Genomic DNA, 26,034 nt, shown 5'->3' with positions numbered 1-26,034 from the left:
TACAGGTTAACTGATTACAACTATTATGGTTGGACTCGATGATCTCAAAGGTCCCTTCCAACCATGAAGATTCTGTGATCCTCTGGCTACAGCTGAGACCAAATGCCTACAGTAAAAGAAAATGTGAGCCAGGCATGGGCTGCAAATGGCACCAGTCCCTTTCTAAGCTCTCCCAGCCATTGACACACTGGATTCAGCTGCCTTTGATTTCCTACCTTAACCCTAGACCTATTTATATTCCCCAAGTGACAGCTGATCTCTGATGACCCTGCACCATGCAGCAATAACTTGGTCTCCTTGACCTTTGGATTGCTGAGCCTTAGCCCTAATGTGGCACGGAGAATCAGACACTGTCCACCATCCCTACAAGCCCACTTATTAAATCTGTAGGCTTTAAGGAATACCAAAGCACCCTGGGGTCTTCCCGACTTGTTCCCCAAACATACAGGCCTCACAGATTTAAATTAGATAGCGGGGTCCTGAATCAATAGATCTCCAAACCCTAACCTTAATGCAGAAAAAGAGAACGTAAGATACCGGCATCCCTCCACACCAACTTTCCTGAAGTCTTGTGTCTGTTGGCTCTGCCTCCTCCCGGCCTTTGTGCCTCTGCAGGATGCAGTGGCAAACCGGCTCCCAGAGCTTTGCCTTTCTAAACAGCATCAGCACGCTAAGCCCTAACCTCACCTACGGCCAGGAGATCAATTCCTGCTTTTGGGAAATAGAGATGCTCGCCCGAGTGCTTCCGACACCTCCTCTGCTTCCGGCAGTCCCAGCCCGTGCCGTGTCATCACCTTCCCGCAGCGGTCTGGGTACCAGCCAGCATCCCTGCTCGGCCGCCGGGTTTTCACTGCAGCCACTCACACCGTTTCCACAGAGGTCTGGGTTTTTTTTTCTCATTGGGAACACGTCTCACTCTGAAATTTATTAACAACAACAACAAAAAATCAATCTATTTTGGGGAAAAAAGCCCAAATGAGACTCTTGCCAGTCTTTCTGCGTCACTTGTCAGTGTTTGTCACCAACAGCTCTGTCGTTTCCACAGCATCAAAATGTCTAATCCTGATATGGGAAAAGCCATTTTGTTGCTATTATTGTGGTCGATTTCATTTCACGTCGGTCAATATTATACTGAATTCTTTTTCTCAGTGTAATGACCTGACATCCAAGGGAAACAGTGCTGCCTCGTGAAAACAAAACACCTGGCATCATCTTATCTACGTGCTTTGATATTTCTGAAGATATTCTTTCCCTTCTTCCCTTGTTTTGGTGCCGGTGGGGAAGAGCTGCTCCATTTTATCCAGGATACGAATGTCACTCTTGGAGCAAGCCTGGCTCTGTAATTGCATTCACGCTGTCCCCAGCAATAACTTTCTGGCAGAAAAATCTTCCCTAATTTCACTCAGAGAAGTCTTAACTGGCTTCTTTTCCTGCAGCTACAAAACATGTGTTACAAAACTCATAAACACCTTCTAATTAATTACACCTATTTCCCAAATGGAAAATGAATTCTCATTTATTTCCTTCGTGACTGTATTTTAAGCTCAGCCACCGCAACTCTGGGCCACTCAGGTTTTCTACCCGGGCCGCTTAAAAAAATCATAATGAGTTTTCCCTGTTCCTAACGATGTGTCATTTAACTCTCCTTCCACCCTCCTCCTCTGCAATGAAGTCAGTGTTCCACCTGCCTCCGGGTTACGCCAGCCTCTGCCCGTAGGATCCTGCCCACAGGGCTCAAAGGCTGCCAGATACAGCCAGCTACATCTTTCAGAGACTCTCCCAATTTCAGAGGCTCCAAGTACTAAAATAATTACAAAATGTCTTGCTCGGAGGTCTCAATTCTCTACTTTCTCTGGGGATAACCCCCTACCTGGAAAACAATCCAGGTCCCCTTCCCACACCTGCCTAAAGGGATATTATCTCGCTATACTCAAGGTGCCAAGAAGATGCGTGGCACCTGAAGGGGTTTGGGATAACCATAGTTTTCTTGTTTTCCTCCTTTCCTCGGGCTGGACATCTCTGCCCGCTGCTGCTGGCAGCTGTGTAGGGGTGACGCTGCAGGACCTGGCCTCTAGTAGATGCAGAGGTGCCCTTTTGACCAGGTCTTTAAACGTAGACCTTAAAATCGGAGCGGTTCTGTAGCCCACAGCCAAGTCGAGAGCTTTCCGCTTTTAATTCAGCACCACCGCTGTGTCCTGCCCTGCCCGTGGGAGGAAGATGAAGGAGGGGACACACCGACCTACAGGGCAAAGGAAGGCTGCGGCATGAAATAAGCAGCCTCGTTTTTAGAGATTTTGAACACCAGGCAACTCCCCAAGAGCAAGCGGGACAAGTTGCAGAGCTGCCCCGGGAGGCTCAGGGCCAAGGCAGGCCCAGTCAGGTGGCATCTTGCCCCTCTAGGCCTTGAAGATGGACCTGGACAAGGACCTGTGGGAGCAGGTCAAAAGGAGGGATACGAGAATGATCAGAAGGCTGGAGCACCTCCCCTGTGAAGAAAGGCTGAGAGAGTTGGGGTTGTTTGACCTGGAGAAGGCTCCAGAGAGACCTTATTATGGCCTTTCAATATACAAAGGGGGGTGATAAGAAAGACTGAGACTTTTTCTCAGGCCTTGTAGTGACTGGACAAGGGGCAATGGTTTTAAACTGAAAGAAGGTAGGTTTAGATTGGACATAAGGAAGATGTTTTTCCCTATGAGGGTGGTGAGACCCTGGCCCAGGTTGCCCAGGGAAGCTGTGGATGCCCCAGCCCTGGAGGTGTCCAAGGCCAGGCTGGATGGGGCTTTGAGTGGCATGGTCTAGTGGAAGATATCCCTGCCCATGGCAGGGGGGTTGGACCAGGTGATCTTCAAAGGTCCCTTCCGACCCAAACCATTCTATGGTTCTAAGTAGGGTCACAACACATGTGCTGGCACCATTGTTACTGCTTGTAATGAGCTCAAAGATGCTATCCTGGGAAAAGAAATCTGGACCCAGTGTATGTATCAAGGAATGCACTGTCCTCACCCCGGTGGGAGCCTGGGATATGTCCAGGGCCATATTTCACCTGACATCGCTCCGACTCTTCAGCACGACCTGTGGAAGACACCCAGCCCTGTTCTCTGCAGCGCTGACCTGGTGGCACTGAACCCTGCAAATGGATTGTGTGCAGCGTGGAGCTAAAGGAAGAGGAGGCAAATGGCCCGGTCACGGTCCTGCATTTCATTTACAAATTCAATTGGCTTAAACTTCATTTTCAGCTTCGACTGACATGGCAGCTCTTTGCTGGACCGTGCTGGAGGATGATACCCAGAAGGTGGGCAGAAATGGTGAGCAACCACCACAGGAGGGCTGAGTGGGCTGGAGCCAACCTTCCCATCACCAGGATACTGATCCCAGATGGGGGCTGGCGCTGTCCTCCTTCCTACCTGACAGCCTTGGAGCTTGGGAGACACGTGTTTAGGTGATGACTACACTGAGGAGTCAAAAGATGCCGTAACCAGCAGGCTCTTGCTCTCTGGGGACAAATAAACACGGTGCCAGTGTCTCCACCCTGGAATCCCTCCCCACCAAGAAGGTAGTGGTGATATGAAAACGTAACGGGATCCCAGTGCCCGAGGGGGAATGGGAAAAACACTCAGGGGCACGCTGCTCCCCAGAGCATTGCTTCTGGCTCTGTCTCCCGGATTATTTACAGCACTGTGAAGGAGCCGGCAGTATTTCTCTTACCTCGTGAAGAAAATTATTTCCTTTTAAGACCCCACTAAGGCTTCAGCTCTTGGGAGACTTTTCCTTGTTTATTTGTTCTCTGATAGAAAAGGAACAAAAATTATTACCACAACAAGGAATAAAGGGATTGGAGAATGCTTGATATTTCTACAAGGCTCTTTTTAAACCTAGAGGGCTCTGACTTTAAATTAATGAAGAACTTAATTCTCTTGGCTTAAAAGCAGCAGGGCTAAAATCTCCTTGTAGGGAAGGGAGTTAGCTGCAAATCAAGGATCTCAGCTGATTGCACGGCTGTGTGTGTTACAGCTGTGCCTCGAGGTCTCAGCTGGGATCGGGGCTGTCCCTGCCCGCTCCCTGGCATCTGCAGTCCAGAAAAAATCAATGCTCGTGTGAAAAGAGAGCACAGATGAAAGAGAAACCCAGCGGATCAACCAGCAAGGGAGAGGGGAGGGAGAAGGGAATCTCTGCAGCGGTGACTATTTTGGGGAGTAGGTACCTGCCCCCGTGCAAATTAAGCGTCACGGCCAATTACCGGATCCTTTTAATAGCAGCCATCACATCCTCTGGTTATTCTCGTCCTCAAGCACACAAAAGGTTGGAGAAGAAATAAAGGCAGACAGGGGCAAGCTCAAGGTCAGAGGAGGAAGTCAGTGGAGACAGAGAGCCCTTAACAATGAAATCCTGCCTCCCCCCTCGGCTCACCCTGCTGTAAATCCCTCCCTATGAATGACTGATAGCGTGCAGGGGAGCCGAAAGCCCTGGCTGGGAGCAAAGCCCCAGTGCTGGGGTCTTCCAGAAACAATAAGAAACAACCCCTCTCCCATAATTTCACCTTTTAATTAAGGCAGGCGCGAAGACCGATTGTGGGGCTGGATGAATGAAATTAAGAAGTCAGACGAGACTCTGTGGCAGAGCATGCTGAGATCTCCCGTTCCCCACGCAGGGACCGGAGGCCCCTCTGTCCTTCCTGGCTCATCTTACAGCTCTATTTGCTGACGGCAGCGGGACCAACAGCTTATCATTGTCTCTAATTCATTTGTAACTGCAGGGCCACTGACCTCCTGTTACTTGACGGCCTTAAACCGACCCAAATGTCCCGACTCACCTTGGTGGCACGGCAATCCAACGCTGCAGCGCTCTTGGACAAGAGGGTCCCAAAAGTGGGTGATGCGAAAGCACCAGACGGTGATTTGGGTGTTGGTGGGCACAGCCGGTTCCTGACGGGATCCCGGCCATCCTGGCAGCTTTGCGGCGCTGCCGGCTTTTGCTGCTGAAACTCGTTGCCATCCGCAGCACCCAATGCAGCAACTTGGAGAGAGGGCAGGACCTGGGTTGGAGGAGCAGCCCACCCATATTTTGGCAAGGGGAGTTTCTCTTCTCCTTACCAGAAAGGTTTCTTTTTAGACACAGAATTTCACTGAATTTCACTGAATTTTTAGAGTTGGAAGGGACCGTAAAGATCATCTAGTCCAACTCCCCTGCCGAAGCAGGATTGCCCAGAGCATGTTATAGCATGCTACTCAGGACTGCATCCAGGTGGGTCTTGAAAATCTCCAAAGAAGGGGACTCCACGACCTCCCTGGGCAGCCTGTTCCAGGGCTCTGGCACCCTCACCATAAAGAAGACACTTAGGAGCAAAGGATCTCAGAGACAGACGGAGGACTCTTGGGCTCCAGTGCTTTTTGGGGAGCGTCAGATGTGAAGTCTGAAGTTAGACACCTTAGACAGTCCTTCTGCAAGAGCTGAGAAGCACCACGTACCTCTACCTTTAGCTTCAGCACCTGCATTTCAGGTGCCCAGAGTTTTTCCACCTCCTCTGGTGGATACAGAATTGGGGAGGGGAAGGGGGTCCCCAGGGGAAGCCACCACTGATGCTGCCTGGGTTTGTGTGTGATGGTTGTGGTGTCCGTGCAGCTTAGTTAACCCCTCCTAAATGTGCTCTGGCTCAATTCCCCCTGCTCCCGGCTGCTTCTGCACCCTGTCAGGGGTCCGCGAGCCTCCACACTCGATCCCTCCATGTGAAGTACTGTCAGGGAATCCTCACTAGGGCTGGATTTGGATGGTACGGAGCTGAGTACGTTCCTTTAGGGTATTTTGCATCCCTGTTACAAAATGGTTGTGCCTTTTCTAGCACAGAGCTTCACCTTCCAGGCCATCCCAGGGGCCATAAATTCACTGATGATGAATTAACAAGCCCTGGAATTAAAAAGAGGGAGAGAAAGGTGAGTTCAAATTGATTTCATTTCACCTTCCCTTGTGTGCGTGTGCTGGGCAGGAGGATATAGTCGATTATATTATTGTATCTGCTGGGATAAACAAAAAAAATTCAGCGGTGTCGGGAAGCTGCTGTACTAAAATTAAATTACTCTTTGGGGTGCCTGTGGCCAACCACACTTGGAGCAATTGCTTTGGGGACTGGCTGATGCTTGATGGCCTGTTCTGAAATGCAATCAAACCTGCGGCGATTAAATGAGATCCAGGACCATCTTAATTCACTGTTTAAGCTGTTTTTTTTTTTTTTCCTGCCTTGGGGTCTGAGCTAGGCCTCCAATAGGAATATCCATTGTAAGAAAGGGAGAAATAAAGGGGAAGGGAGCGATCTTTTAGGCTCTTTTCTCTTTCCAAAAACCCCTGCGCCAGCAGAGAGCTGAGTCCATCACCCCCTGCCCATTTCCCATTGCAGTTCCCAGGATCACAGCCCTGTGCCCTGAATGCCAAGTGGGAACAAGCCTGCAAGCGTAGCGGTGCCCAGGATGGGACAAGGGGGATTTCTGGTTTCTGGCCATGCTGTGATGGCCAATGGTGGCCCCTTCCAGCCGGGGCAAGAAGGCCGCCATGCATCGCATTGTGTTGTGGCCCTCTCGCGCGGGCTGGAACGGGCATCCAGGAAGGTGCAGGAGGATGCGGGAGGGTACAGGAAGGTGTAGAAGGATGCAGGAGGGTGGGGGGGTGCGGGAGGGGTGCATTAGGGGGTGCACTAGGATGCAGGAGGGCACAGGAAGGTTCAGGGAGGTACAGGAAGATATAGGGGGTGCAGGAGAATGCAGGGGGATGCGGGAGGGTACAGGAGGGTGTAGAAGGATGCAGGAGGGTGGGGGAGTGTGTGAGGGGTGCGTTAGGATGCAGGAGGGCACAGGAGGGTGCAGAGAGGTACAGGAAGACGTAGGGGGTGCAGGAGGATGCAGGAGGGTGTAGAAGGATGCAGGAGCGTGGGAGGGGTGCATTAGGGGGGACATTAGGGGTGCATTAGGATGCAGGAGGGCACAGGAGAGTGCAGGGAGGTACAGGAAGATGTAAGGGGTGCAGGGGGATGCGGGAGGGTACAGGAGGGTGTAGAAGGATGCAGGAGGGTGGGGGGGTGCAGGAGGGGTGCATTAGGATGCAGGAGGGCACAGGAGGGTGCAGAGAGGTACAGGAAGATGTAGGGGGTGCAGGAGGATGCAGGAAGGCACAGGCGGGTGCAGAGAGGTACAGGAAGATGCCGGGGGGTGCAGGGGGATGCGGGAGGATGCAGGAGAATGCGGGGGGATGTGATGCAGTGGGATGCAGGAGGGTGTAGGAGGGAGCGGGGGGGGACGCAGGGGTGTTCCGGCCCCGAGTCAGCCCGCCCAGAGCCGCCGTGGGAGCGGCCGCTGGTGGCGGGGAAGGGCGGCGGGGAGGCGCGGCGGGCCCGGGGCCCGGCACTGCCCCGCTCCTTCGGCGGCGGCGCTGCGGGGCCGGGGGAGGGCTCAGCCCGGCCCGCCCCAGCGCGGCTCTCCGGCGGCGCCGATGGGGCTGGGGGCCTGGCTGCGCTCGCTGGGCGGCTGCTGCGGCTGCTGCGGAGGGGAGGCGGCGGCGCCCGAGAAGGAGCCCTTGCTCAGGTGAGACCCTTCAAATCCCCCCCCCCCCCCCCTTCCCCTTCCCCTTCCCTATCCTCCCAGCCCCCTTGGAGGGATGGTGCTGAGCCCCCGCCGCCTTGCGCAGGCGGAGGGATGCTCCCACCGGAGATGGGTCGTTGGGTCCACAGCCACGCGTGAGCCCCTCTTCACACCCCATGCCGGCACCCTCTGGACCCCAGAGCCCTTCTTTCCCGGAGGCTGGCCGCCCCGGCGCATCAAGCCGAGCCCCGATTTCCCCCAAAACAGTTTCCAGAGATTTTACAGCTGCTGCTTTCCGCGGGGAGTTGGCCATCCCCTGCGAGAGCCGGGCGAGGCTCCAAATGGATTGTTTCCCGGCTGTGAGAAGCTGCTTTGAGTTCCCTTTCCACCTGGGTTGTCTTGCCATAGGGGCCGGGTTCATTGTGACACCGCGATGCACGCCCGACTGCCGCCTGCCATGGGGGTTTCTACGCTTGAGTTTTAACGAGCAAACCGAGAGCGAGGTCTCTTCGGTGTTTCCCGTGCACCCCCTCTCCATAGGAACCCTTCAGCTTTTGCCTTTCCACGGTGGGATTTCAATAGGGGAGGCCGAGGCGCTGAAGAAAAAGGGGGTCCCCACATCGCTACGCGGTGGGCAGCTCTGTGTTGTGCAGAGCTCCGTTCCCGGCCTGGGGATGCTGGAAAGGACACGCCATGGGGCTGCTGGAGCTGGCTTTCCGTGAAAGCAGCACGCGTGCTGATCTTCTAGAGAGAGCACTTTTCTGTCCTCCCATCGGTCACATCTGCATGGAGCTGGGAGGTTGTGTGGGTGTGGGATTTGTGCACAGAAAGATGAATCCCTGAGTCGTGGAGAAAGAGCCGTGAGCTGTGCAAGCACGTAAGCAGGTTTTGCATGTTGCAAAACATCTGTGTGCGGGGTGTGTAGCACCTCTCCCTCCTTCCCCAGCCGCCAGCCAGGGTCCCGGCCACTGCCAGAGTCCACGGTGGGTGTCCCAGCCCTGGGATGGGGCAGGGACCATGCCCCCCCCAGTGTCATCGGTGGGACAGAGGCATTTCAAGCAGGAGGGTGGGATGTTCCCAGTGTGGCCTACATAGGTAGCGGGTAATAGCAGAGCCGGCAACAGGACTTGAAATGTCCTGATTTTGTGCTGTTGAAGCAGTTACCTAAATAATAATCAGATAATCCTGAGCATGGGGCCTCCAGCTCAGGAAATTGGCATTAACCTAATGAGAGCCGAGCACACGTGCGGAGAGACTCCTTCCTGCTGCCTTGCCAGCCGGGGTGGCTGTCCCTCGCCGGGCACCTTTCTTTAGTAACATGCCTTCCGCCGGCGATCCAATTAATGCTGCCGATAAGTCGGAAAGCCTGTATAAATGCGGCGCATTCGCATGGCACCTGCTCTTGCACAAGAGTGCCAGCGTAATTAAGCTAACAGCCTAATCGCTGGCTTGTCCCTCCTTGGGAGGCTTTGGGGTTTTATTTCAAAATGGGGATCTTGCAAGAGCGCGCTTGCTGTATTTTTATTTTTCTCGCAGCGTTGTTTAAAATGAATAACTGGCTTGAGGTTTCAGATCTTTCAGCTGCATTTTAGTTTTTGGGAGCTGGTATTGCTACCGAAATGTTGACTTTATGACTTTTCACCTTATTTTCCCCAAGCAGAGCGATTGTGGCCTCAAAAATCTGACGCGTCAAAGAACGAAGCAGTGAGAAGGAGGTAATATATGTATAATTAGGTGCATATATTACCTGAGCGTATACAAAGCCGGCTGTAACCCGTGAGAAGGCCGGTGAGAGCAGCCAGTGCTGTGCGTGGAGGTGGGGACGGAGCACAGATTTAGGCACGGCACTAAGTGCAGGGCTGGGAAAAGAAACCCCGGCCAAAGTCAGGGAGCCCAGATAAAGCCCCGAGTGTGAAGTGGTCCGAGTCCCTTCGGGTCCCATGGAGACTCCTGTACCCTGCAAAGCAGGCTGCTGTTCATGTCCTCCTTTTTTTTTTTTCCTCCCATTTGTTCATTTTAAATGTCGTTGGGAAGTCCAGCACGCTCTGGGGGTGCTTGCTGTTGGCAGAGCTCTCCGTGCTCGTATGGATTTGCTGACTCCTGGGAACCGCCTGCATCCCTTACAGGCTGCTGGACGCTCCTTGCCGTGGTTTGGAAATAGGGATGAATTGGGAAGTGCCTTGCAAGCTGTGAGGGAGCGGCTCATAAAAGCTAAGGCGTGTTAGCATTATTGCCAAACACTGCTTTCTAAAGTAAGTCAGATGTTAAGGGTACCGGTAAGTCACTAAGAGGGAAGACGCCTGTGAAAGGCAGGATGGGACTGAACTCATGCTGATAGCATGGCTGGCTCCTCACTGATTCTCTTCCAGGCTGGGATCCCGTCTGCTCCATGTTTAAACGGTTTGAGTGAATCCGTGCTGAATCCACTGTAGGAATGGCTGAGTTATGCCATCCACACCCTCCAAGTTACGTTTGTTTGCTTGTCTAATGAAAGATTGTAAGAGATTATCTTTTCCCTTATTACCTGTTGCTCAGGTTTTTTGGTTTGTTGAAATTCTAATTAGCCTTCCTGCAGGAATGCTGATGTGAATGATTTTTTTCCTATTTTATCTATGTGCTGGAGCTCTTCTTGGCATCTTTTTTATGGCTTGGCATGACAGCTAACGTGCCTGCAGTGTTAGCCTTTGGTTAAGTATCTAAAGGGTGGGTTGAAGGAGGAGGGAGCCAGGCTCTTTTCAGTGGTTCCCAGTGACAGGACGAGGGGCAATGGGCACAAGCTGGAACATAGGAGGTTCCACTCAAATATGAGAAGAAACTTCTTTCTGGTGAGGGTGCCAGAGCCCTGGAACAGGCTGCCCAGGGAGGTGGTGGAGTCCCCTTCTCTGGAGATCTTCAAGACCCGCCTGGATGCAGTCCTGAGTGACATGCTCTGACATGCTCTGGGCAATCCTGCTTCGGCAGGGGAGTTGGACTGGATGATCTTTATGGTCCCTTCCAACTCTAAAAATTCAGTGAAATTCAGGGAAATTCAGTTATCTGAGGTTTCGCTGGATGGGTTCCTTGCAAAGGACTGGGGTTTTGGGTAGCAAATAGAATAAAGAGTGGGCTGTTCTAACAAGAAGTGAGCAGGGATTGCCACAGGATAGCTGATGAGACAATCGGGTAAGGCTGAAAATATTTCTCCCTTTGTGTTGTTCTGCTCAAGCGTCTGGACATTTTGATTAGAAACACTATGGAAATACTCTGCTAAAGGTTCTCCTGGCAGAATTAAGTAACCCTATAAAAAAATGCATATCCCAGTAGCAACATAAAGTCGTAAACCACAGAACTGCCACCAGTGCAGAGAAAAGCTCCTTGCCTCAGTGGGGACAGCCTTCCCAGAAGATGATGCTCTGCTTTGCTGACCACTAAGCAAATAAAGCCGGAGTTCACAAGCAGGCTGAGGACATTTCCATCCCCAAAATAAAGATGTCCTTCCTGCGCCCTGGCACAGGTCCTTGCACAGCTCAGTGCATCGCTGCGTCTCTCAGGCGGGAGCTACCAGGGTGGTTTTCCCCTATGGGGGATCATCTGCTTGATTCAGTAGGGTTTGGGCCACTAGGGAGAAAACAGAGCTGTGGGGTCACACAGAAACATGGTTGCGGAGGTGGGACCTCCGGAGAGCATCCAGTCCAACCCCTGCTCGAGTAGGGTCATCTGGAGCAGGTTACCCCGGACCATGTCCAGCTGGGTTTTGAGTGTCTCCAAGGATGGAGTCTCCACAACCCCTCTGGGCAACCTGGGCCAGTGTTCACCCACCCTCGCAACAGGACACTTTTTTCTTATGATTAAAGAGAATTTCCTATATTTCAATGTGTGTCCTGTCATGGTGGACCATGGGGCTGGCTCTGTCTCCTTCACTCCCTCCCATCAGGTACATACACAAGTGGGTAAGATCCCCCCTGAGCCATCTCTTCCCCAGCCCCAGCTCCCTCAGCAGAGGTGGTGTGTGTTTTGTCCAAAATAAAACCGTGCCCAACGGCACTGCTTTTCAGGAGAAGATGGGTAGAAGCTGCTTGTTTGGCCAAGAGGCAAGGGAGAGGCTTTGCAGGTGGCTTGTCCCTTTGCTCGCTGCTCAAGGCGTACCCCTCTGCACACAAAGTCTCCCTGGGGACAGATCATGCATCTCGGATCTTGGCACAGCTGCAGGGTTAGCTGGGCAGAGAGAACACACACTCAGGAGCCACAGGGATTTCTGAGTCTTAGTTAATTAGAACTGTTCCCACATTAAGATCAGAGAGGCTGGGGCGGGGGGGCTTGCATGGTGTTTGGGGTGGGAAGGTGTGATGGGGAGAGGGGCAGGGGGCTGTGGGAGCGATGGGGAGATGCCGCCTTTCCTCCTCGCAGACGGATGCCCACGGTTCCTCCATCCTAGCTGCTCAAATAATATCTGGTGTCTTTAGCAAATTTGTGTTTCTGATGTCTTTCATGGCAGCACTGCCTAATTTGAACTGTGGCTTGTGTGGTCAGGCTGTTTGCTAAGGTAAAAAAGTCTGTCTTCCCATTCCCTGCTCCTCCTCTTCTTTCCCTCTCCCAGGCAGGACATGGGACTGCGAGAGGAGGTGTCACAGCAATGGACACTTTACCCTGGGAAGGTAAAAGGAGGTGGCGTGATGCTGCAGTAGCTAACACTGCCTCGGCTCTCCCCCTCTCTGCAGTAACAACAACCCCTACGCCTCCTTCGGAGCCACACTGGCACGGGACGAGGAGCAGAACCTGTGGAGCACCCCGCATGACGTGACCCACACAGAGGCAGATGACGACCGGGTGCTGTACAACATGATCGTGGTCAGGAACCAGCTGGACAAGGACTCGGAGGTGAGGCGGTGCCATTCCTTGCCCTCAGTTTCACTGTGGGCCAAGGCTTGGTGCTTTTATCCCATGCTTTGGCAGTACCTTTCTTTAAGCACCCAGCAAGCGGCTAGAAAGACCCTGAAGTCCCCCAGCGTTGCTCACGTAGGCATCAGGTCCTTCCATCTGCTCCATCGCCCTTCAGATTTTATCCTATTTCTGGTATGGATGCATCTGCAGCCATCTCTTCCCTGGAAAGCTCGGGGATGTCTCTGTAGCCATCTCTTCCCTGGAAAGCTCGGGGATGTCTCTGGTGGCTGAGCCAGGAGAGCCGCCCTGAGCTGGGATGCACGATGTCCTGCAAGCACCTCTACCACCACCACCACCACCTGCAAACGCGTGCTGGTAGCACTGGGACCCCCAGCTCAATTTCCTAGCTTCACAGGCTGCTTTTTTTTTTTTTTGTCCGATATTTCCCTGATTTGGCCTTTCCATGATCAGACTGGCATCAGCCCTGCCTGCGGTGGCTTTTGCCCGGCGATGGCAGCACCTGGAGCTGAGCTGCCGCTCCAGTGAGGCGTCAAGTTAAATACTCCTCTAATGGGTTGTACGGCAATTATCGAGAAGCGGAGAACTGGCACAGCTCTTAGCACAGAAGGGAAAAAATCATTGCTGTTACATAAAGGCTGTTTTGCAGCCCTGATTTCCTTTGCTAAAGCACTTCTGCGCAAAGGAGATTTCAGTGGCCTGATTAGGAGCAGGCTGTAGCAAAGAGTGACATATTTTCCCCTTTCTGATCGCTTTTAAGACTTCAAAATGTTTGCAGGAAAGCCTGGAGGCTTCACTTTTAATTTCAACATGATCCCACTTCATCCAAGAGACTGCAAGACCGTAACTCTTCCTCCTGTAATAGTCCCCTTAAAGCACAAGCCAGCTCAGCTTTCACGAGAAGCCTTAAACTCCAGAGGTACAGCTGAGATCAAAATTACCATTTTTAGAACTTAAAATGAGATAATGCAATCCTAATGGCCAGAATCTCCATTTAATGTTGTTTTGGGGTTGTTTGTTTTTTTTTTTTTGTTTTGGTTTTTTTTTTGCGGGGCTTGAATTAATTGTGGTGTTTACAATGGATGGGTTTGTAACATCATTTTCCTGGCTGCACATACCCTTTACAGCTATTGCAGCTGTAACTGAAGATACTCTCTTCCCTCCCCACCACTGCCTTCTCTATCTTGGGATTGCTTGTCTTAGAGGAAACAGGGAGCTTCATCCAGCCCACGCCGGCCGAAGGAAACGAGGACAACTCTGTTTCGGGGGCCGCACCGGTCCTGGGCTGTTCAGAGCTGAGTGTACTTCAGGGCATAACGAGCTTGTAATGAGCCCTTCCTTCAGTGGAAGCTCCTCATTTCAGCCCGTGCCCAGTCAAGTGGCCTTTTAACTTGATTTCGGGCTCAATATGGGGCGGCAGGCCTCCTAAAAGCTATTATTATTTATGAAACAGTATCATAAGTGGATGGGCTGCTGAAAAGATGGCTCCTTGGGCAAGGGAGCACTCTGCGTCAGCCTTGCTGAGGACTGCAGAGGAGAGCATCAGTTACGGGTGAGCAAGAGAAGGCTCCTGTGCCCGCATGTCCTAAACCCAATGCGCCTGTTTGTCCCAAAATCAATGCTTTCTCTCTGCCTTCAGGGTTTTTAGTGGGTCTGTGCAGTCGCCGTGCCTGACAGTGAAAAAGAAAAGTATGGGGGCATGGGCTTTCCTCTCCACAATGAGTGTAAGATCACATACCCTGTTTTATTTTTTGTTTTGTTTTTTTTTTATGCAGTGCAATTAATAAAAAAGCCTGAGGAGGACAACATCAGGCTGACTTTGAAGAAAGCCAACGCACGATACACTTGATTTGACTTATGGCAGAGTGCCCTTTGCAGCTATTGACTGCCGGCCTCTCTGCTGCCTCTCTTTTACAGCTAGGGAAACTGAGGCACGATATGTAATCCTGGCCAGCTGCTGCAGTTTCCAGCTGCAGCTCCTCCTGGGTGGCAGGACAGGGAGGGACTTGGCTGGCAAAGCCAACATTCCTGTATTCGGCCCCCGGTGCTGGAATCTCTCCTTACTCCAGTGAGCATTTTAAAACTAGGCCAGACTGCGTTGCCCTCCCCTCCTAATGAGGCTTCAGCCCTGGGAGACAGAAAAAAAAGTCCAATTGCAAAAAAAGCACTGGGCTGCAAAAGCCATAACCTGCTTTGGGCGCTGCTCTGCTCCCAAAGTCCCTGGGGAGGGTGTGCGGATGCTGTAGGACAGGGGATGGAGCATCCCCTTGCTGTTACACAGCGGACAAGCATTACGAAACCGTAGCTCCTTTTTTCCTCTTGGTTAAAATCGGGCTGAAAGGAGAACTACTCCCTGTATTTCTGCTCCTTCATTTAGCAAAGGAATTTTGGCATGCTGTGCATTTACTGTGTGCTCTGCCATTCCCCACCTTTATCTTTGTGGTGTCCTAGCTGTACAGGACCGTGGAAGGATCCCAAAGAGCAGGTCGCTCTATGTCACGCGTGCTTTATCTGTACGGCACCTCTGCCTCAAACCAGTATCGCGCTTTTCTTCATCTGCCTACCCCACTTCTGCTTTCCTGGGTATTTTGTGTTTGGTTTTTTGTTTTTGTTTTTTTTTAAATGGCTGTTCACGTAGTGACAAGGTGTTGTGAGCTAGGACAGGAGAAGTGGTGGGCCAAGAAGCAGTGGTGGCATCGGCACGGTGCTGGATGTCAGCGGGCACGGTCCATGGTGGCTCTCTCCTGTCCTGGGCACCTCTCCGCCATGGATCACCGTGAATAAATAAGCTGAACTGGATGTGAAGGGCCAGGCGCTCCGACACTGAACGCACCCTGTAGCTCAGTCAATTTTCTGGATATTAGATCATTCCCGGGGGAGCTGCCAGCAAGTCACAGCATTGGTGTCCTCCCTTGGGGTCAGTTCCTTGCTCCCGCCATGGGGCTGGACCCACACCCGATCCACGCAGCTCCGCTCTGGGAAATTTGGCAGCTCCAGCCCAAACTCGGCGTGACCTTAACTCGTGTAAGGATGATGGGGCTGCTCCACCCTGCTCCTCGCTGAACCAGGGCAGCGAGCTCTTCAAAGCAAGCACCGTGACATCCCGGGTGCACCCCATTTCACGCCCACTTGCTCGTCCTGCTGGGCGCTGTGTGCTGGGGGTGACGGCGCAGGGGGCCGCTGGCCATGGAGGAATCATGGAATCAGGGAATTGTCAGAGTTGGAAGGGAGCTCTAGAGATCATCTAGTGCAACTCCCCTGCTAAAGCAGGATTGCCCAGAGCACCTCACTCAGGACTGCATCCAGGAGGGTCTTGAAGATCTCCAGAGAAGGGGACTCCACGACCTCCCTGGGCAGCCTGTTCCAGTGCTCTGTCACCCTCACCAGAAAGAAGTTCTTCCTCATATTTGAATGGAACTTCCTATGTTCCAGCTTGTGCCCGTTGCCCCTCGTCCCCTCACTGGGAACCACTGAAAAGAGTCCGGCTCCATCCTCCCTCAGATATCCCTTTAGATACTTAAAGCATTGATAAGGTCTCCCCTCAGCCTTCTCTTCTCCAGGCTAAAGAGTCCCAGTTCTCTCAGCCTTTCCTCATCAGGGAGATGCTCCAATCCCTTAATCATCTTTCTTGCCCTACGCTGGACTCTCTCCAGTAGTTCCCTGTCTCTCTTGAACTGGGGAGCCCAGAACTGGATGCAGTATTCCAGTTGTGGCCTCACCAGTGCAGAGTAAAGGGGGAGAATGACCTCCCTCCACCTACTGGCCACACTCTTCCCTACGCAGCCCAGGATCCCATTGGCCCTCTTGGCCACAAGGGCACGCTGGAGTACCCAGCAGTTGCAAAACCCACCCGTGCAATGGGTAGGTGAGGCAAGAGTTGCTGGAGCCTCCTGAAACCACAAGGGCTGAGCAACTTCCAGCTCCACATTTCTCTCTGCTTGAGGCCGAGGAGCGTGATGTGCTTGGATGCAATTTCGGAAGCGAAGTAGGGGCAGGGGAGGGTGTGCTCAGAGAAAACCAGAAAAGCCATGGCTGAAGGGCTGGCTTTAGGGGGCTGGTAAAGCTGATGCAGCCTTTGGAGATCAAAGCTGTTGTCAAAGCTTTTGAAGGCTGAGGTCAACTTTTCAAATAGGGAAAAAAATGTTTCTTTTCCTGCTCCTGCCCTGCAGCATCGTCGAACCTGTTGTGGTGTGAAGTAAAACCCCAAATCTGGAGGTGAAAGGAGGACCTCTAGGAAAACAGGATGTTATTTAAGATGCTGCATAGATACAGGCCAAATCACTGTTCCAGCACAAACCCTGCTAAAGGGGGAGAAAAGCATTTTACGGGGAAGGGGGACTACTGTGCCTCCAATCTTAACAGCAAGAGCTGGGCTTATTTGGCTTATGTGCACAGTGTGGCACATGCCCCGCTCCACGAGGACCAGTTTGTGGTGGCCTCAGTGTCCTCTGTCACGGAGTTACCCAGCCGTGGGCAGAGAGCCTGGGCTGTTGCACCAATATTGGCTTCAGAGAAGGAGCCAGGTTTAGGGCAGCTGCGCTGTGGGTCTGTGAATGGAAACTAAAAGGTGGGTTTTTGCATTAGGTCCGAGAAAAAAAACCACTGTTCTTATGGCTTATTGTAAATGCAGTGTTTCTTTCTTCTTTTCACTTATTCCCTTGGGTGAGGTGGGATCATAAACCCCACTAGCAAAGGCAGTTCCTCAGCCTGCATCCCTGCTGGGGGCCTGGCTAGCAGAGCTGCGCTGGTAGGATCCTCCTGGCAAGCCCATTAGCGAACTGACAAGGCCTATTTTTCTGCTTCCTCCTGCTCTCCTACAGGATTATTCTTTTTTAAACACATTACAGAGAAGGTCAGTATTGTGACACACTGTTGCTGGGGCATAGAGAGGTGATGGGATTTGCCCAGGGTTGAGGATTGTGGTCGGAGAGCCCAGAACCGACCCACTTAATACGTATGAAAAATTATCTATGAACTCCTGCATGCTTCTCTTAAAACTGAATCCAATTGAAGCTTATTCTAAGATGAGACGTTGGTCGATGGTTCAATGTGTGAGCGCGGATCTAGAGTTTGTATTTGCTCAGCTACTTCCAGCGGGGCCAATCGCTGAGCCAGAGTGGGAGCATCCCTGGACGTGGTGTGGTACCTGCCTGGACCGGTATTTTGCAGTCCTTCCCTGATAACTCTGTTTTGACCTCATTTCCAAAATAACTCTTGAACAGAAGGTTGACACCGATTGTTTTCACGGGAATAAAGGAGAAGGCTTTGGTAGAGGATTGCTTTGGCAACATAAAGCAAGCTACCTACTAATTAGGAAATTTCCATACGAGCAGGGGTGAAAAGTTGGACGCTGCTTGCCCGTTCTCTTGGCACGTTTTTTCCCAGAGCTCTCAGTTATATACCAGCCTGGCTTGTATTTCATGCCCAGCATTTCCTCACTTCCATTTGGCATTTTCAGATTTAGCATAGCATGCTACGGAGTCCGGGGAAGTTTTCCAGGTAAATATTGGAAGGGCTGAGCGCCCAGAGGAGGGAGGCAGCAGGGTTTCCCTGCTGCTACCGGGATATTCTTGTCTCATGCACAAGGGGTTTTCTCAAACCCCCACTGGTGTATGTTGTGCCCTGCTACATAGGTTTAAAAGGCCAAAGCTGATTGCATAAAAAAGGGCCAGGAACTGCAACCTGCTTTGGTTTCCTGTGGTTAATTCAGATTTTGGCAAAAGGGTATTTTTCTTAAAGGATTGATTTTGAATGCATTACTGGGATGTCCCAGACCTGTAGAGACACCAAGGGGTTTGGTGAACAGCAGACTCCTGCTGTACTCTCCCAGTACTGTGTGCTCCCTCACCGCTCCAGAAGTTACATCTAACTTTGCAAGAGGCAGTACAGGGAATGCAGGTGCACAGCAGGTGCAAAAAGAAGTGAATTTTTGGGAGAGAGCTGCTCGTCCCGCGCATAACGGGCTCGGACGCCTTGCGGGAGGGGGCTCCGGCAGGGAGCCAGCCCAGGGTGCAGGGCAGAGGACAGCCTGCTCTGGCCTCGCTCTGCCCAGGGTTGCCCAAGGACCAGTGTGCCCTGTCCTGTAGCTGGCTGGTGTCCCGGTGGTCCCTATCGCAGCAGCGGCAAGGTCTGAGGGACAGTGGGCTTTGACCGGAGTCCCGGCTGCCTGCCCTGGGGCCAGCCGGCAGCGGGTGCTGAGCAGCTTCAGCCTCGTGATGCTGCCCGGCTCCCTCCCCAGGTCACATCTTGGTGACTCACGGGATGTGCGTGGGGAACACCCTCCCCGAAGTCTCTGATGTTGCCCGTTCCTATGCAGAGACACAGGCAGGACTAGCTTCGCTCTTCCTCTGCTGCGTAGTTAAAGGGAGATGGTTTTTAGATTAATTTTGGTGATGGAAAGATGCTCTTAACTTTATTTCCCTCATTAAAGCAACATGGAGGGCAGCCCCGTGCCCGCAGCATTTAGGATGTCTCTGCTACAAGGAATCGCCTGGGAAAACTCGGTGTTTTCTAAGGCTGGTGGAGAACAGGGCATGAGTCCCTTCAAGAGCTCAGCCCGGAGCTGCCCATCCTCACCCTGATAATCTCTCGTCTAATACATCCAGCTCCACACTCAGGCAAAAGAAATACCACTAAAACAAGAGGTCCCCTCCAGACACAGCTGTTAAGCATCATTTTCTGTACCAAAGCTGCTCATTTGCACCCACCCCGCCCCCCAAAGTCTTCAACAACAGGACACTGTTAGACATCCTCTGGGACTAAATATGCACTGTATTCGCTTCCATAATGCAACTCAGAAGCTACGACGTACACGAAAGCCATAACCTAGATTCCCTTAAAATAAAAATAGACAAGGGAAAACACACTGCTGTTAATCCAGAGAAAATCAGGAGCAGCTTCCCTGCATGCTAAGCGCTGCTCACCATTTAGCTTAGTGAGGAGTCTGGCTCATTACCACGGGGGGTAAATCCCTGCAGCCCTGAAAGCTGCTGCCAGGTGCCAGCAAGCCATGTTTCGGGGAGAGGAGCATCTTTCCTGCCCCCCCCCCCCCGGCTTGCTAATTCAGCAGCGTGAAGCACGCCTGGCATCACAGCCACTGCGTTGATCGATCGTGTGCATTAAAGCACTTGTTTATCTCCGTGGGAGGGCAGAGACACACAGCTTATTTCCCCACCACATGCCCAGACTGATTTGCTGGCGTTCCTGCTTATACCGCGGGGTCATGAGCAGGCCTGAGATGTTTCCAAGGGATCCCTGCCAGCGGGGACCAAGGCATCGTGCAGCCTTTGTTCTCATTGTTTAAAACTTTCAAGGTTGCAATAAACTTCCAACAAAGCTTTAATATAATAAAACTCCCCTTTTCTTTTTCACTGAGAGGAACTCGGTTCCCAGCTACGAGCCGGTGTCATGAGAGAGAGGAGTCTTGTCCCTGCCTCCTTTTTCTAGTGAAGGGCTGGAGAGGTGTTTTGATGCCTTGCCCTGGCAGCCAGGTGCCCTCCTGTGCCAACAGTAAAGCTGTTTTCAAGTACTGCTGCAGGCAAGAGAGAAAAAGAGCTCTAATCAGCAGTGCAACACAAAGGTAAAAACGAAGGGGATTTTGCTCTCCGGGAGGATGAGCGGCGCAGGGCGAGCGGCTGCAGGCGGAGCTGCGTTTCCCCTGCTCTCCCAACCTGAATTCACCAGCGTCCTAACCCCACCGGCTGCTTCTTCCGAAGCATCATCTCCAAGGGTTCCTGCAGCTATCACTGAACAACAAGAAAACAGGCTCGGCATGTAATTCTCTGCAGCGGTGGCATGTCAGCCAGGTTCAGGAAAAAAACACACTAAGAAATCTCCAACTCTTTATCAAAAATCAAGTCAACTCTTTAAGGCTCCAGGTGTCAGAAAAGCAGTGGGATTTCTAGAGCACAGCCTACTTTCATGGATGTTGTTTAACACCTTTAAACCCAGCGTGTCACATAGGAAAATCCCAGGGAAATGGCACAGATTAACCCCTTTATTCTGCAAGAGTCCATCTATGTAATCTGTTGCTGAGAAATGAGATTAATTAAGGTTCTCAGAGTGGGGAAATTATCTGAAGGATGTTATGACCTGCCGTGTGGACGCTTCTGTAAATGCATCCCTTTCAGTGAGTGCATTGATTAAACTCAGCTAGGAAAAATACTGCTGGTTTTCTTGCAGACTACATGCATTTCCACAGGAATGCATAGTTGTACAGATGCATTTAACTGTGCTGATATAGCTTAAATAAATAATCTCAAAACCTTCCCCTTTAGACAGTGTCCCCATTATGTAGATATAAAGCTTGAGGTCAAGTGCAAGGATTTAAACTGCATAGTTAAGTGGGGCATTAACTGCAGCAAGTGGCATCACCAAGAATAGTTATTATGTCAAATGACTCCAGCTCAGCCCTCAACCATCCACGTGCATCCTTCTTCTTTGCTATTTAAAAAGGGTACCCCAGCCTTTAAAAAAAAGTCTATTTTTCTTGTTTTCCAAGTACTTTTGAACACACGCCTACCCCGGTTAAATGCCAAACAGAGGGCTGAGGCGTTTGGAGAAGCCGCTGTATGTGTGACCGAACTGAGAGCAGGAACTTTTTTGCAAACTTTTACTTTCCCGTGGGCTATCACCAGCTGTAAGAAAATGTGCTGTGCCAGTTTAACTGCAAGGATATGAAAATAAGGTGTTGCAATAGTTTACAGAAGGTAATTATTAATATGTGGTCGTGCTTTCTCAAGCTGTCAAAGGCCGAATAAGGTATTCTCACAACCTCAGGTTTTGATATTAGCAGGGTGTCAAGGTTTGGGGTAAAGGGCTTTGGACCAAAGAGACTGAAGTCTCTCAAATGAACTACATTTGGAAGTTCATGTTGTTCTCCAGCCTAGGACAGCATTATAATTTCCAGCACGGAGCTGGAATTATATTCTCCCTGTCTGACCAAGGAGACCACTTTGCTCATCAGAAACACCTAAACTAAATTCTGTAATCCAGTTTCAAAGTAACTTGAGCCTGTTTTGTGCACACAGAGAAGACACAAAGATACTGTACCAAATGTCTAGCTAAAATATTCCACACTGGTCAGCGTAATATCTTCCAGGGGCAACAGCAGCCTGGCCATCGACCTTCACACCGATCCCTCAGTGGCAACACCAACAGTTCAACTCTGGCTCCGTTTCTAAAAGCTGAAATTCCTAGAAAAGCAGCGGAGCCCTCCCCACATGCAAATGACTCTCTCTTATCCCTTTGCTTTGCAGGAATGGCAAAAGCTCAACTATGATATTTATACCTTACGGCAGACCCGAAAAGAAGTGAGAAGCAGGTGGAAACACATTTTGGAGGATTTAGGTAAGCTAGAGGACAAAACGATGTCATTTGTGTGGTACTGAATGAGAGGTCCCGGGATGGCTGAAGATGGGAACGGCTCAAAATCGCAAAATCAGGCTGGTAGGGGAGAAAGGGAGGAAAATAAAACAAGGTTGCTGAGCAATGCTGTCAGGTAGGGTAGCCCACACAGCAGCTGAGAGCCTGCAGGAGACTCCCAAGAGCTCGGGCACGGGGAAGACGGAGCCACCATGTCTGCAGGCCCATCAAAAAGCCCACGAGCCGTGACCAGCGGGAGAGCCTTTCAAGCCCATAATAGCATAAACAATCATCCATTTCAAGCTTCCTTGTGGAAACTTAGCAGGGATACCTGGGAATTCACCCTGTTTTTTTTTTCTAAGCGAGATAAGCGGGGAGAAATGAATATTCCTTTCACATTTGAAGTACAGGTACATCTGTTTAGTCCATGCCAGCCGATCAGAGCTAAACCACCCACTTTGTTTGCTCCTAAGTGAATCTGAAGTGTTCCTTCATGAAATGAAATTGCTCAACGGTGACCTCCCTTACTCCTGCTGTTTCCTAGCCTGCAAACAATGAACTGCACCCACTGGTCCTGTGGGCTCTGCTGCTGCTTCTCTGGACAAGGCAGTGGCGGGTGGGACCTGGTTTTCCCAATTGCCTTCCACACAGCACGTGACACTTGGGAACAAGGAGCGGTGCCGAGCCGGAACATCAGCTCCGTGACTTGCATCACGCTCTGGCGGTGGTTGGCAGCTCATGAGAGGAAGATGTGCGAGTCGAGCACACTTGTTGGGCTCTTCAAGGATATTATCACTGGGAGCGAAAGAGATGGGTATCTCAGCTGCTCCTGCCCTACCTGCCGTTCTGGCGTCTGGATGGGAGGAACATTATAAATTCATAAATAGGTATCAGCGTTCATCTTTACCCAGGTGCTCGCACAGCCTGTACGGACCAAACATGGGAGGGATCACTCAACTTCCTTACATCTGTTACTGCACGTTAACAAAGGGTCTCCCACATCTCCCTCACATCCGCAATGGCTCTGGAGCTGTTTTGCAAAGGGTGGGGAAGCTCAAGGCCAGGGATCATTTAGCCTTAGCGAAGCTAGATGTGCAACCAGATGCGAAACTTGCTATCTTTTGTTATCTAGACCCATGCTTTAATCGTTAAGACCACTACTTTTTCCCCTGTAAGTGTTTTCAGGTGAGGTGCATCACACTGGAGCTGAACAAAGAGTTAATGGTAGCAGTTAGATTTAAAGATCCCTGCATTCATTCTCCTCTCCCTTTCCTTCCCTGGATACCCTTCCTGTAAGAGATGCTGACTGCTAGGGGAACAATTACCCATGCATCCATTACTGCCGCAGGTTTTTTTTGATCACTGTTACCTCCCAACAACATATAGGCGTAGTCACTGGGGTGTTCAGGAAGCCCCACCAGCCCTGAAAGCTCTGGCAGCATCAGGAACATGCAAAAGCTGAAGCAACACCCTGGGTGTGGATGTTCATACACCTTCTCTGGAAAACTAGCAACAAACTTGTTCTGAATGGGTATATGTGGTTTTTTCTTTTTTCCCCACCAGCAAGCTCATACCTGCCCCAAGTGCAGACACGGAGCCTCAAGGCTCCTCAAGGAAATGCTAGTTTGTTTTAGCAAGTAGGAATGTAGCAGCCCAAGGTGGAGGGCAAATAAGGAACCTTGCAAGAGCCTGAAGGGCTCGGGGATGACCCTGCCCACGTATTTGACTCGTTTCTGTAACGCATCTCTTTCCTAGGTTTCCAGAAGGAAGCAGACTCCCTCTTGTCGGTGACCAAACTCAGCATCATCAGCGACTCTCAGAACATGGGCAAAGCCCGGGATATCCTGTTGAAGCTCTCCGAAGAGACAAACATCTTCCCGACCAGCTGGGAGCTTTCTGAGCGCTACCTCTTTGTGGTGGTGAGTAGCTCTGAGCGTGTCTTCCTCCCCACGGCCCCCATCTCTCCAAGTGAGCTCAAATGGAGGAGAGCGGATAGGTGGGCTGCACCAGAGGATACTCAAATACACGGTGGCATCTGGGGCATCCCCGTCAGATGTTGCACTTGTATCTTGGCTGGTCAGCTTCCTTGGAAATGTCAGTGCTGTAGCACCATAAATTTGCCCGCCCCCCTCCACTCCCCCCCAAATTCCTTTCAGCCTGTGCAACTGGGTGCTCTTGCAGCCTGTTAACGAAGCGGGAAAAAATTAGACCTAATGCCTGTCTTAACCCAAGAGCAGAACCCTGACCAGGGAGCTGCCCAAAGCAGCCCGTAGTGACTGTAAAACCCCGTTGGCTTTGGCAGGATCGGCTCATAGCTCTGGATGCTGCGGATGAGTTCTTCAAGATGGCCAGCGTGGTGTATCCGAAGAGAGCCGGCGGGGAAAGAGTGGACGATAGCCAGAAGGCCCCGCGGTGCATCTCCGTCACGATACCCTGAGGAGCGTGTCTCGCCGGCGCAAGATGGACAGAGGGTTGCCTTCCCTCCAGGACCGGGCTCCTCTGCCACGGGCTTAGCACAAGTAGTGCCGCTCCTTGTTTTCCGGCAGAGAAGCGAGCGGGCCTGCCGGAGCAGAACGAGGTGGTCAGCGAGCTGTGCCCCACCAGGAGGGCACGGGAAGGTAGATGCTGGCCCCAAGGTGCTCCCAAGCAGAGGGGAGCAAGAACTGCTGTAGCGTAGCCCCGGTGGGAGACCACTAGCCTAGTAGTGTGCGATAGGCACAAGGGGAACCTGCTGCACAAGGCGTTGCTACCAGTAGCTTCTAAAGTTGAGATCCCTCTAGTTATAAAGGCTGTGAGGAGATCTGTGTTTTCACCTTCTGCTGGTACCTGCCACCGTCCCCTCCCTCAACTCTGCTAGCTGGGAGGACCAGCGAGGGAGGAAAAATACCTCAGTTGTCTACAACTCCCTTGTGTTTCTCTGTGCACTGGTCCTCTTCTCCATCCCCAACCCATGGCAGCCCCACCAGGCAGGTCCCAGTGGATTCGGCAAAGCCTTGGAGCAGCGTCGCTGTTGGGTGCTGTGTCCCCTGCCATTAGTGGTTTGGAGGTGTTTATGTCAGGGGTGCTTAGCCCAAGATCTTAAAAGAAGGTAGATTTTAGGAAGGTGCCAACGTCAGACCTGCTGAGAGTTTGGCTCCTGTAACATCCTCAGATTGGTTGCCCAACTTCTGAATTAATTTCTGATTTGGTCTTAATTGCATAAACCCCCCCCCACTATAAAGCTGCATGTACTGCCAATATATACCGTCCCTGCTGTTAATGAGGGTTTTTAATGAACATCCTTTATATCTTGGGTTTTTGTCTGGTAATGAGCAATAATTTTAAAACACTGGATTTGATCTTTTAAAAACAAGTGGAAGTTCTTTACTGGTTAACACACATGCTGCTAATTGGCCAGCTGAAAATGCTGGTTTCACAGGACCTCCCAAAATAGCAAACCAGAGCTTTTATTTGTTTATACCTACAGTGTTTAAATATATATATATATATTTATGAATTGATTCTGTTTGTCAGTCTTTTTGGGAAACATTTTTTGTCAACTCAAGACATCAGTGAAAACTGAGTTTAATAAACAAAACACATTATGAAACTATCGTTTCTTACTCTCTCTGTTACCCAGTTTGGCAGCAACATTTATCTTGAGTGCTGATAGCAAAAGGGTTGGGGTATTTGTAGAGCGTACACCTCCGTGGCCTGTTCTCCACACACTTATAATTGCCCGTTGACTTGCAAGAGTAGGGCCATTTGCCAGCTTAGGACCGGAGTCTTTGTAGGAGATGATGGAGACGATTGAATTTCATTTCAGCGGGGTATGGAGTTAGGTGCGCAGTTCCCATTGATTTATTTTTTTGTTAGCAGAAGTTCAGCTGGCGCTTTGGAAGACTTCCCATGTTTTTATAGAAAATAAACTTCAGTGCATGGCAACTCCAGGGTTTGACTTGAACAAACTGTTGCAGAACAGAGAGATCCGGCGGTCCGAGGGGCACCGCGCCAAAGTACGTGACACCACCCAAAAGTCAGCCCTTGGGATCTTACCACTTCATAGTACTACATGTTACATAAAACCACCTGATGAGTTCTGAAATCTCCTGGGCGAGAAGAAGAGATGTCTTGTTAGCTGTGGTGCTGCTTGTTTTGGTGACGGAGGTTGACCTCTGCAGAACCACCCCTTGGAGCAGGAATTAGCAGCATGGGATTAGAGCGGAGCCGCTCATTTCCGTGCAGCAGGGAG

General features: G+C 51.3%; 1 protein-coding gene across 1 annotated transcript; it reads left to right on the top strand.

Moving 5' to 3' along the window:
• Positions 1-7,472: 7,472 nt before the first annotated feature.
• MREG (melanoregulin) lies at positions 7,473-25,389 on the top strand. Its single transcript, XM_074145627.1, has 5 exons — positions 7,473-7,565; positions 12,260-12,419; positions 21,698-21,788; positions 23,559-23,722; positions 24,106-25,389. Exons 1-5 carry the CDS (start codon positions 7,474-7,476, stop codon positions 24,238-24,240), a joined length of 642 nt encoding a protein of 213 aa, XP_074001728.1. The 5' UTR covers position 7,473; the 3' UTR covers positions 24,241-25,389.
• The last annotated feature ends 645 nt before the right edge of the window (positions 25,390-26,034 follow it).

The sequence above is a fragment of the Numenius arquata genome, chromosome 3 (genome assembly GCF_964106895.1).
Source record: "Numenius arquata chromosome 3, bNumArq3.hap1.1, whole genome shotgun sequence".
NCBI classification, from domain to species: Eukaryota; Metazoa; Chordata; class Aves; order Charadriiformes; family Scolopacidae; genus Numenius; species Numenius arquata.
Note: the sequence above shows the minus strand (reverse complement) of the source record. Positions and strands in the feature narration are given on the sequence as shown.

Bases quoted from the DNA above. Each gene is read 5' to 3' on its own strand.
- MREG (XM_074145627.1), top strand. From the start codon at position 7,474: ATGGGGCTGGGGGCCTGGCTGCGCTCGCTGGGCGGCTGCTGCGGCTGC. The intron at 12,420-21,697 runs GTGAGGCGGTGC...TTTGCTTTGCAG, and splicing joins AGCTGGACAAGGACTCGGAG to GAATGGCAAAAGCTCAACTA. The intron at 23,723-24,105 runs GTGAGTAGCTCT...TGGCTTTGGCAG, and splicing joins AGCGCTACCTCTTTGTGGTG to GATCGGCTCATAGCTCTGGA.